Genomic DNA, 14,902 nt, shown 5'->3' on the forward strand with positions numbered 1-14,902 from the left:
GCAGGGACTCAGTCGTACATATACATGTACCCATTCTCCCCCAAACTCCCTCCCATCCAGGCTCCCACATAACATTAAGCAGGGTTCCCTGAACTATACAGTAGGTCCTTGTTTGTTATCCATTTTAAAAATAGCAGTGTGTACACATCAATCCCACACTCACTATCCCTTTTCCCCGTTCTTCCCTCGGGCAACCAGAAGTTCATTCTCTAATACTGTGAGTCTGTTTCTGTTTTGTAAATAAGTTCATTTGCATCATTTCTTTTTAGATCTGCATATAAGGGATGTCATACAATATTTCTTCTCTGTCTGATTTACTTCACTCAGCATGACAATCTCCAGGTCCATCCATGCAAATCATTGAGTCTTATACCTCTACATTAAACCTCCTGCAAATATACTGTTCTGATTCTTCATTCCCTCACCAAATGCTTCACCAGGAAAAAAAAAAAACAAAACTAATTAGCTGTAACCCAGACAGTTACGAGTTTGGGGGTCACTCTGATGTTTCCAAATTTCCATTTAACCTACTATTCCTTCCTGAAGAAGCCAGGCTCCAGTCAGTCAATCTCAGTCACAGACGGCTGGGAGCCGCAGACTCTTTTTATTAGCTTTGGATGCAGGCCTGGTAGGGTGAACGTGCAGCAAGCTGAGAACAGGGTCAGGCAGGAGACTTCACAGGGGTGCCAACTGTGCAGTCAAACAGGGCTCTGTGTTTAGAAGGGCCCCGTACCTGGTTTAACGCTCTGCTTAAAATATAGGCCTCATTTTTATTTTATTCTGGGCCTCACAGTTTACGTATCCGGTCCTGGTCAGGTATAATGATGTCTGGTTTTTGTCACCCCACCTCTTGGACTTTTGTACACTTAGGGCAGAAAGATCCCTTCTTAGATTGGAAGGAGCTTAAGTACAATGACCAAAAATGACATTGGATGAGAGAATACATGGGAAGAATAGAAACTGATAATAGTGGTTACTTTCTGGGAGGAAGAATTACATTTTACTACACAGCCTCTAACAATATTTAAGTTTTACTGTCTACATATATAACCTTTCAAATAATTTTAAGATTTTTAAACATCAACATACCAATTAGTGTCTCTATCCACATTGAGTCTTTTCTTTTCACAACAGCTGTCTTTGGCCAGTGAACAATCGCACCCTCATGAGTGGGAGTTGTTTTACACTGTTTCAAAGAGCTCTGGGGGTAAACTGTTTCCCATCCGAGGGTTTAAATTTAACAGAGAAAGAGCCAATGATAGAAGTTGCAAGATTTGGTTGGTTCCTTGTTGCTGTTTTGGATTTGAAACACAGGGATTTTTCTGTGAACTGCTGAAGACAAATTCACAAACAGAACAACAACCGGCTTCTGCTTAATTGCAGGGTTGCGATATGTAAATAAGATACAGTGCAAAAAAAAAAAGATACAGTGCATATTTGAGTGGTAGCATCCACACACCTCTGAGCTTCAGACCCTTTCTCAACTTATAATCACCTTATTCATGATGAATTCTTTATCTCAACCCTGATTTACTTAGTTAAAGAAAAAACATACTCATGCAGAAGAGAAAGTCAACACCCAGAAAGTGACTGAAATATGCTTCTTGTCATAGGTCCAAAAACCCACAAAAAGACCTCTTCCATCTTAATCTCCAGTCAGGGACTGACATGTGCTTGCAGGCACACACAGGCCCACCACAAGCAGCAGTCCAGCAGAACAAAGCAGGGCAGCTTCGAAGGAAAACTCAAGCCTCTGAAAAACCGGCCTCAACCCCCTCGAGAGGTCTACCAATACCCACAAGAGCTCTTGTCCAAGCACAGATGCAAGATGAATTTTACACAGTGGTGGAGAGTGTGCATGATTTCTAATAAGATACTGGCAATTTTGCCTGGAGAGAATATAATCTTTAACACTTGTACTAATTTAGCAATAAACCAGGCATTTATTAAGAAAAAGTCAGTATCCTTTGCTATCTTTTCAAAAGAAAGAAAAGGGAAAACAAATGTGTTTTATTTTAGCAACAAAATAAGATAGACTAATCAGAATCCAGTTTATTGGTAAGACAGATATCATATACATCATTTATGTGGAGGGAAGGGAGTATGAATGAGTCCAAAATCTTATACTCTGCACAGGCATCCAGCGGGGGTGTTCTCACTAGAGAAGATTTATCAAGGGCACCCCGTGAAAGGGCAGGTCCTGATGCAGCTGCCGGAAGAGCATCGCACACCGGTTCCTCTCCTGGGTCTTCCCCAGGGTGTGGTAGAGTCTGGCCTGGAAGTAAACGACATCCCTAATTTGCTCTTTGCAGTCAACCTTTGCAAAATAGTTCTTGGCTTCGTTGAGGTTCTCAATGGCGGCCTCTAGAGCTGATGGAAAATGGGGGAAATACCACACATTTTTAACTCAATGCTTCACATGTAGTTTTCAGAACTTCATATCTATTTTTATTGATTTAGCATGTACCAGAAACTTTTACATTCTACTCTTAGAGAAAAAAAATAAAATAAACAAAAAACTAGGTCTTTAGTCCTGCTTTCCAGCCTGGCACCTAGTTCTGCAGGGTTAAAATAACAATTCATTTGCCTTCAACCTTCATGCAAGCATGCAAGTGAAAGGACTTTAAATGCTGCATGAAATTTTCATGTGTATTTGCAAACACTCAAAATTTTACAAGTTTTCTGTAACAGTATTGCCTAAGAATCTTTGTATGGTTTCCTACCTTCTGCTTTCTTCAGGGGCTCACAGGAAGCTGCTGAAGCCACCTGGCACTTGGCCACCAAGAACATGGCCCGGCCTTTGTCCAGGACAGCCCCGTCAGCCAAGATGGGCTCAATGGCCATATGGAGCAGACTTAAGGCCTGTTCTGGGATTCCAAGGATGAGCTGAAAAAGAAACATCATGGTGCTATACACACCCACACCCACTGCCCACTACAGGAAGGGCTTCATTTCTGGCTCTTCTCTCCTGAATTGCAATGTCTGGCTTACTTTCTCCCTAACGTGTATTATCTTTAATGTGTACCACATTCTTAGAGAACAGAATGCATGACCATCTGATTTCAGACTACAATAGATAAAGGCGGGAGTAGTTATTTATATTATAGAAAGGTTTCTGTCTTTACAAAAATCTTTTACATTGATGATTCAAAAAGGCTGAAGTAGCTGTATAAGGGAAGACTTCCCCGGTGGCCAGGATTCCTTCATAGCTCAGTTGGTAAAGAATCCGCCTGCAATGCAAGAGACCCTGGTTCAATTCCTGGGTGGGGAAGATCCTCTGGAGAAGGGAAAGGCTACCCACTCCAGTATTCTTGGGCTTCCCTTGTGGCCCAGCTGGTAAAGAATCCACCTGCAGTGTGGGAGACCTGGGTTTGATCCCTGGGCTGGGAAGATCCCCTAGAGAAGGGAAAGGCTACCCACTCCACTATTCTGGCCTGGAGAATTCCATGGACTATATAGTCCATGGGGTTGCAAAGAGTCGGACACGATTGAGTAGCTTTCACTTTCACTCTCCCTGGTGGCAGAGTGAGTAAGAATCCACTTGCCAATGCAGGAGACGCAGGAGATGCGGGTTCAATCCCTTGGTCGGGAAGATCCCCTGGAGAAGGAAACAGCAACCTACTCTAGTATTCTTGGCTGGGAAATTCTATGGACAGAGGAGCCTGGTGGGCTATAGTCCGTGAGGTCGCAAAAGAGTCTCACAAGACTTAGCGACTAAGCAACAACAATGTGTGGATCCTACCAGGTTGATATCCCAGGAAGAAACAGTCCCTTCTCTCATGGTCTTTACATTCTACAGGGGGAGACGGAAAACAAACGCAAAATACAATTTAATTTCCAAAACATTTCACTAAACACATGACTTCCTTATTTCCTTATCTGTTCTCTTGTTAAATCAAGCACAGCTCTGGGCCAGCTAAGTCATTAATACCATGCAATATCCTCAGTGAAGAGGTGCATCCTCATTTGTAAACACACAGCTCTGTAAAGCCAGTGCCACTGGGAGGTGTCAGCTTGTCACCAAGTTCACAACTCCAGACTTCCATGGAAGGCTTGCACAGTGAGACTCCACACCCGGATTTCAACATTGAGAAGCAAAAAAGCTCACTAGGATCCTTTTCAAAACCAAAAAGTAGTAACAGACTCACCAGTTCTCGAGTACTAACATGTGTTATACAAACAGCGATCGGTTTACCTGGGCAAAAGCCAAGTTCAGCACCGTTTCGGAGGCCAAATGCTGCAACCGGTACTCCTTGGAGAGAGCCAGGGCCTGCAGGAGCACGGGCAGTGCGATGGTCGGGGAGGAAGACCGCCAGTACAGCTCCGCCACAGAGAGCAGGACACTGCCCGCAAAGAGGAAGGCATGTGTGAGGATAACCAGCACAAAGTACCTCCTAGGGGAGACACACAAAAGCCCTCCCTTACCTAATCACCATTTCCGTATTCCTGGTTCTCTGACAATGAATCAACAATTTCTGTAGAAGCTTGTGTGCCTCTGACATTTGGTTCTGAGCCTGTAGGACAACTGCTTTTCTGACACAGAAAGACAATAGACGCAAATGGTTATGTCGCTGTTTTGCGAGGCTTGTTAAGTAGAGTCAGCTTCAGGGTTAGAATTGCATCTGATATAATTTGTGTTAAAAGAGAAAAAAAAAAGTGTGTGTGTGTCTCTGTGAGCACATATGTGAACACACACATATACATGCACACAAGAAAGAAATCTGGAATTAGAGATAGCATGTTAGTGATTATCTCTGAATAACTTAACTTTCTCCATTTTGCTTATTTGGATTTTCTAATGGCCTGTAATAAATAGGTAATAAACAGAAAAAAAAAAGACTTTTTCCTAGGCCAAAGTTAATAAATGAATTCACGGACAAAAGAAATAAGAATAAAGCCATTTGAGAATTATTTCATTCTGGGGTTGAGGAGTTTTCAAAATTTCTTACCTATATACACCCTCTATGCTATTAAGAGCTGTGATTCCTGTAACAAGCGAATCAGCTAAATGATATTTGCCATCATTCATTGCTCTGTCAAACTGTATTTTTTGATCACACAGCATCCATAACTAATGAGAAAAAAAAAACAATTAAAAACAGAATGACAGATGTTCACCTCATTATTCAATAGAAACAAAAGTATTTTGGCTCGCTTAGCAAATATCCTTGCAATTCACACACATATTTTTTAGACTTAAAAAATTTTTTTTTAGTATTTCAAGTATTTAAAGAAAAAGCACTAAATAAACACATGTGTGGCAACCATCAACTTTGTCAAATCACAACATTTTGCTTTATTTGCTTGAGATACTGTTACATGTTAAGGTCCTTTGAAAATTCCATTCTGTTTTCAAAGGAAACATTTGATTTGTTATCATTCCCATTCATGTTTTTATACTTTTACAAAATATCTACTCATCCTTAAACAATATATAGTATGATCTTACATTTTTTTTAAACTTTGTATAAATAGAATCATACTGTATGCATTCTTTGACAACTTGCTTTTGAGCTCAACATTATTCGGGGGGTGCTTATACATGTTAATACAAGTAGTTCTGATTAATTTCTTTTCACTGGTGAATAGTTTTCAGTTGTATGAAAACATGACAACTTAACTATTCTTGTGTTGATGGTAGTTCCAATTTCTCACTTTTCTGCACAGTGCTGCAGCAGACACTCTCCTACATCACCTGGGTGCAATACTTATTCTGGGTACACAGCAAGCAGCGGAAAGTCTGGGCTATAGGATATACACACCTTCTCCTTTACATAGTGCCCATTTGTTCTTTAAATGGGTCACACCAGTTTACACTCCTCACTGGCAGTGTATGATATCTTTTTGCTTCATACACTCACCAACAATCAGTGGTGTCAGATATTTTACTTCTGGTCAATCTGATGGGTATGAAATATCTCACTGTTTTTTCATTTGTATTTCCCTTGATCAATAGCCAGGTTGAGTACCTTTACATCTCTTTATCAGCCCTATATAGATGTATTTTCTAGAATGTGAGTTAAATTGTCTTTTTTTTCTTTACCGTGCACCTTCTTTAAAAGTGGCTAGAATGGTAACCATGAGCGCTACCACAGAACCACACTTAATTCTTTTTTCCCCACAGCATCCTTGGGTGCTAAGCTTCTATTTAGTTTGCTCACCGCCTTTCTGTCTGGGTACTTTGAATTTAGCTCACAGTCTGCTGAAAGCAGCAATAAGATCCCTGCACAGCTTATAAGCAGATGGGCATCCACACCATATCTACCGAGGTGGGGCCAACAACCCATGTGAATGACAGCCCTCCTCTAGGGACCAACAGTAGGAGATCCTCAGGCCATGGTCTCTTATGATTTCAAATTCCCTAATCGTCTGAAGGCTAAACTGGATAAGGGGAGAAAGAGAAAGAGGACCCTTGTAATAGATTTTCTTGGCCCCATCAGAGATGGAAATCGGTGCAACAAGGAACAGAGAGGCTAGGACTGCTTTATAAAGCTCATTCCCTCTGCATACAACATCTGCCCAAAAGGTTATTCAATTCTGGGAAGGGAAGGCTGGAGCGGCCCAGTAGAAAACAGAGTAACAAAATGGAGACCTAATTGTTGATCTATCAAAGGACAATAGATTAGAGATATAAGGAATATTCATTTAAAACCATGAAGACAGGAATGAAAAAAATATCCTACTTTAATCTCTTTTCAGAGTTTATTTCTCAACCTTGAACACATCTTACAGAGTCTCCTATGCTGACCAGACGTCACAGAAAGGAAGGGAGGGGAGATGCTGCAGTCTTCCATTTTGACAATAATACAGTAAAAATGGTCTTTTAAAAAATAAATTGATGACACACAAAAGGCAGGTTACCTGGGCATGCTGACTATTAGGTGGGAATCTCTCCTTCAAGTGCTTTAACACTTCTGAAGCGGCAGCGAAGCATCCCTGAAAGAGAAAGCCATGGTTTGCTTAGCACACCTGTGCTGAGGCCCCACCTGCTGCCCCACTCATAGATGTTGCTGCGACTCATTTGCTCTTGGTGCAGCAACCTCGATGCTCCTAGACGGAGACTGGCAAATATCAAAGGGCCTCTTTTTTTTTTTAGGCTCTAACATATTACATGTATACTTAAAAAAATTTTTTTTAATTACACATGTAACACATGTTCACTCTAGGGAAAAAACTTACAAAATACATGCAAACAATGAGAAAAACACAAATTACTTTTAATCTCACAGAAGATAATCATAGTAATTTCTTGGCACATACCCTCGGAACTTGTCATATGCACATGAATATAAAACATGTAAGTATTCCAAAAATAGGTATATGTACCATTTTTATACATTGCCTATAGTACTCTTTACCACAAGTAGGCACTCAATAAATATTTTTTGAATGAGTGAATCTTTCCAGTGTCAACAAGCTCAAATCTATACACCATAGTGTTTTATTAGGTGAAGAAATTATAGTCCATCAAAATAATCTCCTTGCTTGGACTATTTTGATTGCTTCCAATTTCTTCCATTTTAAAAATGCTAGAATGATTATCTTTCTGCATATATCTTTTCATACTTGTCTAATTATTTCCTTAGGATAATACCTTAGAAGTAGAATTGCTGGGCTAAGTGGTAGGCATGTTTAAGCTTTTTGACACATGTATTACTAAATTGGACTTCCCTGGTGGCTCAGATGTTAAAAGAATCTGTCTGCAATCCAGCAGACCTGGGTTCAATCCCTGGGTCAGGAAGATTCCCTGGAGACGAGAATGGCAACCCATTCTAGTATCCTTGCCTGGAAAATTCCATGGTCAGAGAAGCCTGGTGGGCTACAGTCCACGGGGTTGCAAAGGAGTCGGACACGATTGAGCAACTAACACACACACACACACATTACTAAATTACCATATAGAAATGTACCAAATACTTTCCTTTTGTGCCCCTTGCAGTAGAAGCACAGAGTCCTAACCACTGGACCGCCAGGGAAGTTCCCTCAGAAATGTACCAAGTACTTTTACACCGGCATCCTACACCTTTCTCCTCCCCTTATATTTAAGCTTCTTTGCCTACTTGTTTGGTGAAACTGGTTATTTCACTGTATTAATTTTAATTTCTTTAATGACTAGATTGAAGTCATGTTTTTTTCATGTTTTATAATCATGTATGTTTTTTTTCTGTGAATACATGCCCATGTCTTTTTCACATTCCTAAATTGCTCTTTATCTTATTAACCAAAAAGCTTTTCAATTTATCCCAATCCTTTGATTAGGTAATTTATCTTTTAAAAAACTGTTTTATTTATTTTGCTGTGCCAGGTCTTAGCTGGGGCATGCAGGATCTTCCATCTTCACTGTGGCATATGGGACCTTTAGTTCTGGCATGTGGGATCTAGTTCCCTGACCAGGGATCAAACCTAGGCCCCCTGCGTTGGAAGAACAAAGTCTTAGCCTCTGGACCACCAGGGAAGACCCTGATTAGGTAATGTATCTTCAGTCTATATAGAAGCTCACTTAAGACCACAAGTGAACTTCTATATGAAGTGGATGAAATGGAAAGTACACTGAATTACAATAGAAGATCATTAATCTTTTTTATTTTTGTGATTTTAACTGGCTAATCTTGCCAGTTATTTTCATGACTACCCTACGGAGTTGGGCATGTGGATGTAGATGGCTGTCAAACCTTCAGGCCAAGTAGAAAGAACTGTGCACAATTGGCAATACTCGCCCAAAACATTCCCATCGTGACCTGTCACTTCCTGAGGCCAGGAGAGGAACATGACACAATGAATCAGAATTATGTAGAAAGAGCAAAGGGGGCCAACTCTCTTAGCACTTCCTCTGGACTGTAGGAGGAAGCTTGCCAACAGCAGCTCAGACCTCATCACTTCTTTACAGGTACACTCAAGCTCCAGACACTGCCATATACCAAAGGGCAGCGTCCAGTTTATCTGGAGATCGATTTCAGGATACAACTTGAAGCACACACAAAGGAAATAAAAGGGCAAATAGCAACTCGTGATAAAAATGCCTTCTCCGCAGCTGGCCAAGCTTAATTTCACAGGTGTAAATCTAATCTGTGTAATTGAAAATGTGACAGTCATCAGTCCAGTGGGTTTAACTACATGGTTGATGCTCTTAACACTAGAGAAGTGTTTCTAAGGCAGGTTGAGGAGCGGTGGGGAAAGGGACTGAATGGAAATAAAGCAGCCACCGTCTTCTAGCTGTGCAATTAAAGGCTTCCACTGGACCCAGGTGATGATGAGGGCTTTCACACAAGCCCTGAGATGGAAGCGGGGGTGGGAGATGAAAAGATTAATACAGAGTCAAAGAGCGAGATTACTTTTCAGGTCTAACCCCCAGTAAAAATCACAGAACAATTAACAACTGGCCTTGGAGAAAGTGTCAAGGCTAAAGAAGTGAGCCAAGACCAGGTTTTTGTTAAGTAGTTCTCCGTTTCAGCAGAAAAGAAATAATTTCTATCCTATGTAACCCAAAAAGGACCAAAAGGAAGTTATTTCACTGTTTTACTTTTTTGGTTGTGCCGCTTGGCTTGCAGGATCTTATTTCCCTAACAGGGACTGAACCTGGACACTTGGCAGTGAAATCATGGACTCCTAAACCCTGGACAGCCAGGGAATGGGAATCCCTACCTCACTGTTTAAGGCTCAGTGAGAAAGGGGCTTCCTAAGTGGCTCAGTGGTAAAGAATCCATCCGCCTGCCAATGTGGGAGACGAAGGTTCGATCCCTGGGTTGGGAAGATTTCCTGGAGAAGGAAATGGCAACTCACTCCAGCATTCTTGCCTGGAAAATCTCATGGACAGAGGAGCCTGGCGGGCTACAGTCCATGGGGTTGCAAAGCGGCAGCAGACATGACTGAGCGACTAAACAACAACAGTGGTGAAAGAGTCACCAGGGGACACTTGAAGTGGGTGGATTGAGGGGCATGTGAATTACATCTCAATAAAGTTGTTGGAGGAAAAAAGTCAACATGAAGCTTATACCAATACCTAACTGAATGTGCCCTGACTCATTTGTTACAAATATTCCACTTAACCAAGGCACCAGCAGAGGAAAAGAATCAATGTTAAAGAGGTTCCAGTGCCATTACAAGAAGGAGAAAGTGATTAATGTGCAGCATTCCTGGAGGAGAGCAAACAGCAAGAGCCGCTGGCCTGTTTTGATGTCAGGAAGCATGGGTGATGCTTCCCAGGTACAAGAAGAAAGCAGCTGACGGAGGTGCAGGCAGATGCCATCGGCCAGAGCCCATTCACACCCTCTGTTTCCACAGCTAGTTAGAGGATTGTAAAATGCTAAAATATGTCCAGTAGAGAGAAGTATTTACAGATTTCTGAAAGGGGCAGAAACCACTCAAGGATCTTCAGGCTGCGGATTAAAGAATATTGAGTGCTATGATGTAATCTAGCGATCATTATTATACCACAAAGAGGTGGAGAAAATAATATGATCAAGGAAATGCACTTACAGCAAGGCAGCAGTTAGTGAGTTAGCTCTAGATAAGAGCGTTCCCTGACCTTTTTTCATGAAAGAAGATGTTTTTGAGCAAAGGGAAAAGAAAGCCGAGAGCAACATGAGCGACCCTTGCATCAATCCCCTATAAAGCGATTTATGTAAAATTACTAGGGCTGTAAGTCAAGGTTATGCCCTACTCCCAATGTCTTTCTTTGAAATCAGTAAGCCTTGGGTTGAAGATCTGACACTGACATTCACTGGTTGTGGGTCTGGGACTTAGCTCCTGGGAACTCGGTTTCTCTTCTGTGAAATGGGATGATACCAAAGCTGACTTGATGGGGCTACTGTGAGGAATCTGGATGATCACACATGGAAATCACTGACCACAGAGCCCGGCACAGAACAAATGTACGACACACCTTAGCTGTTATCATTTTAGCTGTGTTCTTATTATGTACTTCCCTTTCCCACAAACACATAGCTCTTCCACCCTAAATTTCAAAGACTCCTTTTTATTCCATCTGTTACCTAGAAATAGCTGATCTCTTAGTCTCTTCCCTGATGCCGGAAGAGGTCCTCAGCTCCACAAACCTTATAGACTCTGTACCCAGTCCATTTCTACTCATGGGATTTCACCCTTTCCACCACCTCCATCCAACCACAGCTGTCCAGTGCTTTTCTCAAGCACTAGAGGAAAGAAATGGCAGAGCCTGCACTGCTCTGGAAGCACGCTGGCCCGGTCACCTGCCTACCTGCTCCGCGTGCAGCTCAGCAAGGTGACAGAGAGCCACGGCGAATGACTCCGTGTTGTTCTGCTGCACGCCCGCGTTCACCGACTCCAGGCTGTTCATGCTCAGCAACATCTGGGCTTGCTGCAGGGCCATAGTGCTGGGGAGGGGACGAAAAGGCATCCCCGTCAGTCGAGAGACCCAGGTGCCCCTCAGCTACACCCTACAGTTACCCTGAGAGGAAACAGAGGGCGTGACGCCTCTCTGCAGGCTCTGATTCCATGAGAGCAGCTGTCTCCCAATGCCGGGCCTCCTGTCCTCGGGACAAGGAGAGCAGGAAAGCAACCTGGATGTGCTGCCTCAAAGGAAACACGGTAGTGGTTATGACACAACTGGGAGCTCCAAGCTCCAGACCTCTCCCCACCCCCCGTCTCTAATCTTCCCTGGGGCCACAGTATGTTAATTAGCTTTCACGGTCAATTCAGACCTGATGCCATCTTGGCACCGGCTGCTCTGACAATGGAAGCAGTGGCCAGTGTCTGCATCTGTTTCAGACCACACTGTGCCAAAAATTATTTCAAGTACAAAAACAAGACTGATACAAAAGGCACTTCCTTTCATCACTGAATTCTTAGAAACAGCAGGTTGTCTAGGTGAGAGCTGAAGTAGCGACAGGGCTCCAGGATTAAAAATCTGGTTCAGAATTTACTTCCAAGCTTGGACATGAATTTGAGCAAACTCCAGGAGAGAGTGGAGGACAGAGGAACCTGGTGGGCTGCAGTCCACAGGGTCATAAAGAGTCAGACGTGACTTAGCGACTGAACAGCAACAAAGGAAGCTAAATGGGAATTACACACCAAGTCGGAGATGGTCCAGAGAATACACCCTGGTTAACAGGGAAGCAGCTTTCATTACATAACGGCTTTGGGGTTAAGAGGGTGCTCGACTTGAGTGACTGTGGCCCATGGCATCTCAGAGCACAGGGGCATGGTGTTTGGAGTCCGAGGACCTCAGTTTGAGTATGGAGGTCCATACTTGTTAACTTGTTAACTCGTTTGTTATCTGGGGCAGAACAGATGTGTGAACCTTGTCCTATGCATCTGAGAATGGAGTTCACCTCCCAGTTACCTCCCAGAGCAGTTGGGAGGAGTAAATAAAAATAGGCAGAGAAGGAGCTTCCCTGGTGATCCACTGGTTAGGAGTCTGCCTTGCAATGCAGGGGACACTGGTTCAATCCCTGGTCACGGAAGATCTCACATGCCTTAGGGCAACTAAGCCTGTGGACCACAACTACAGAGCACGAGTTCTAGAGCCCTTGAACCACAACTATGGAAGCCCACATGTCTGAGAACGAGTGCTGCACAACAAAAGGAGCCACTGCAATGAGAAGCCTGTGCACCGCAACTAGAGAGTAGGCCTGCCTGCTGCAACTAGAGAAAGCCCGCACGCAGCAACGAAGACCCAGTAAAGCCAAAAATAAATAAATTAATTACTTAATTTTAAAAAGAAGTAGATTAAAAAAAAGAGCATACGAAAAACCTTTGCAAAGTCTGTGTGCAAAGTAGAAAATATTTTAAAATTTTAAAGCACTTTCTTTAACCCTCTGCACAAACAACTTCCATCCATTTGGCCCTCACAGCACCAGTCTGTTGGCTTCCACTCATCTGTAAGAGGATCGTGTCCTTGCAGCCTTGACGGCGAGCTTGAAGACGCACCTACGGCCATAGAGTCTCCAGATGGCTGTCTTCTGGGCAATGCTGATATCGATGAGCTCTGACAGGCTATGCTTCCAGTGTAGGAGGTCTGAGTCCTTTAGGGCATCCATAAGTTTGTTTGCCGTCTTCCCAGCAAAAGCTCTCTGCTGAACCAGGGACTGTATTCCTAGGGAGGCGAGGTACTAAGGAGACAGACATATGCACAACTCAAGATAGAGATGACAAGACAGAATTTGTTTTGCTCTTCAGAAAGTTGGGATATTTCAACATGTGCACAATGACATCACTATTTATAAAGAAAGTACCTGCAGCCTGACCCTGACCCGTATGAAAAATGTTCCTGAAAAACTAGAGGGTGGAAGAGAAGCTAATGGTACAGTGAGAAGGGCCAGCTCTGAAGTTAAATGGATCTGGACTTAAACACTGCCTCTGCTGCTGACTGCGTGACCTAGGGCCAGTCACTTAGCTTCTTAGACAAGCCCATCTGTAAAATGGGCATCAAACCTATCATGCAGACTTATTTTAAGGATTAAAATGACATAGTATGTGTCAAACAGTGCTGGGTACATTATGTAGTAGGAGATTAAGGAAAAAATGCCTATTAGGAGCATAACTATCTCTTCATTAACTTCTGGTATAATTTTCAAGGATGAAAGCTCAAAAGTCCACTTAAATCCATAACAAAAATTGTGCTTACAAAGTCTATCATTTGTTTTTTGTTTTTTTGAGACAGAATAAGGTTCTCTGAGCAATAGTAATCTAGATTCTACAGTCATTACTACTTCATGTGTAGGACTTGTGCCCTTTCAATGCCCCTCAGTATGTGTCATTGGGGAATACAGGTTTACTGGTTCGTGGCTTTGTTTATTACTTAAAACAAGGATCAGCAAATTTGGTTTGCAGGCCACATTTGGTCTATGCTACATATTCTTGTTTTTTTCCCCCAACTATTTAAAAATGTAATACCCATTCTTAGCTTGAGGGCCATACAGAAGTAGGCAGTGAGCCAGGTTTGGCCCATAGGCTATAGAATTTGCCAGTCACTGGTTTAAAAATAAGTATTTCTTAAAAATTTTCTAAATAAAGATGTGGAAGCTTAGTGTTGATCAATACACTAAACAAAGATCTCATCAAATTGATAAATGGAACTTTCACGGATGTTATTAGGATAAGAGGAGGAGAGAGAAACCTATTCAAAGAATTTAGTGGTTTGATTAATAATTCAGGTCACATGAAACTACCAAGAATAAAACCACCCCAATTGTTTAAACAATCTCATAGAAAGATGAGCCTTACTGGTAACCCAAAATGTACAGCTTTCTTCACAGAATGTTCCAGCAGAACATAGCTATCAGATCTCTTCTGTCCCAGCACGTAAAGCCAGCTCTGGCAAGAGAAGTCATCAAAACGTATCAAAACAACGATAATGGCTAATGTTCTACTGAAAGTATCAGCATGGTTGTAAGAACAAATTAACAAGGGACAAAATAAGCCCTCTAAAACACACTTTCACAAACTATGAAACGAAATGAAACCCATCTAACACATTAAAACCATCAGACTGAAATAAACAAGCCATTTATCTTCTTCACCTCTGAGAGCCCTGAGTGGCAAATGTTCCAGGAAAAAAAGACATGAGGCCCCCAGAAGGCTTGGAAGTGAGAAAGTGAAATTCTCAGGTGGTTGCTGAACTGGATTCTACTTGTTTGATGATGTGCTTGGTGATGATGCTTTGACAGCACAAGCTCTTATCCAGTTACCAGGTGCTGCAAACACATTTCCTTCATGCCAGTGTCTGGTGCGACAGTTTTGCATGGCAAGCTGCATTTAAATTTGTGCCACTGTTTGGTGTGACAGTTTTGCATGGCAAGCTGCATTTAAATTTGTGCCACTGTTTGGTGTGACAGTTTTGCATGGCAAGCTGCATTTAAATCTGTGCCACTGTTTGGTGTGACAGTTTTGCATGGCAAGCTGCATTTAAATTTGTAGACAAGAA

General features: G+C 42.3%; 1 protein-coding gene across 3 annotated transcripts in view; it reads right to left on the reverse strand.

Annotated features, from left to right (window-relative positions):
- Nucleotides 1-2,032: 2,032 nt before the first annotated feature.
- ANAPC5 (anaphase promoting complex subunit 5) overlaps nucleotides 2,033-14,902 on the reverse strand; it is a 32,909-nt gene continuing 20,039 nt past the window's right edge. For 2 of the 3 annotated variants that reach the window (XM_081540074.1, XM_081540073.1), the window contains exons 9-17: nucleotides 14,203-14,292; nucleotides 12,907-13,088; nucleotides 11,216-11,351; nucleotides 6,862-6,936; nucleotides 4,950-5,071; nucleotides 4,426-4,533; nucleotides 4,196-4,343; nucleotides 2,724-2,886; nucleotides 2,033-2,370 (exon numbers count right to left, since the gene is read on the reverse strand). In XM_081540074.1, the coding sequence (XP_081396200.1) occupies nucleotides 2,159-2,370; nucleotides 2,724-2,886; nucleotides 4,196-4,343; nucleotides 4,426-4,533; nucleotides 4,950-5,071; nucleotides 6,862-6,936; nucleotides 11,216-11,351; nucleotides 12,907-13,088; nucleotides 14,203-14,292 (1,236 nt within the window). In that variant the 3' untranslated portion in view covers nucleotides 2,033-2,158. The remainder of the gene's footprint in view (nucleotides 2,371-2,723; nucleotides 2,887-4,195; nucleotides 4,344-4,425; nucleotides 4,534-4,949; nucleotides 5,072-6,861; nucleotides 6,937-11,215; nucleotides 11,352-12,906; nucleotides 13,089-14,202; nucleotides 14,293-14,902) is intronic. The other variant, XM_081540075.1, reaches the window with a different exon arrangement.

This window comes from Giraffa tippelskirchi, chromosome 11 (assembly GCF_054371585.1).
Source record: "Giraffa tippelskirchi isolate mGirTip1 chromosome 11, T2T-mGirTip1v1.2.pri, whole genome shotgun sequence".
NCBI lineage: Eukaryota > Metazoa > Chordata > Mammalia > Artiodactyla > Giraffidae > Giraffa > Giraffa tippelskirchi.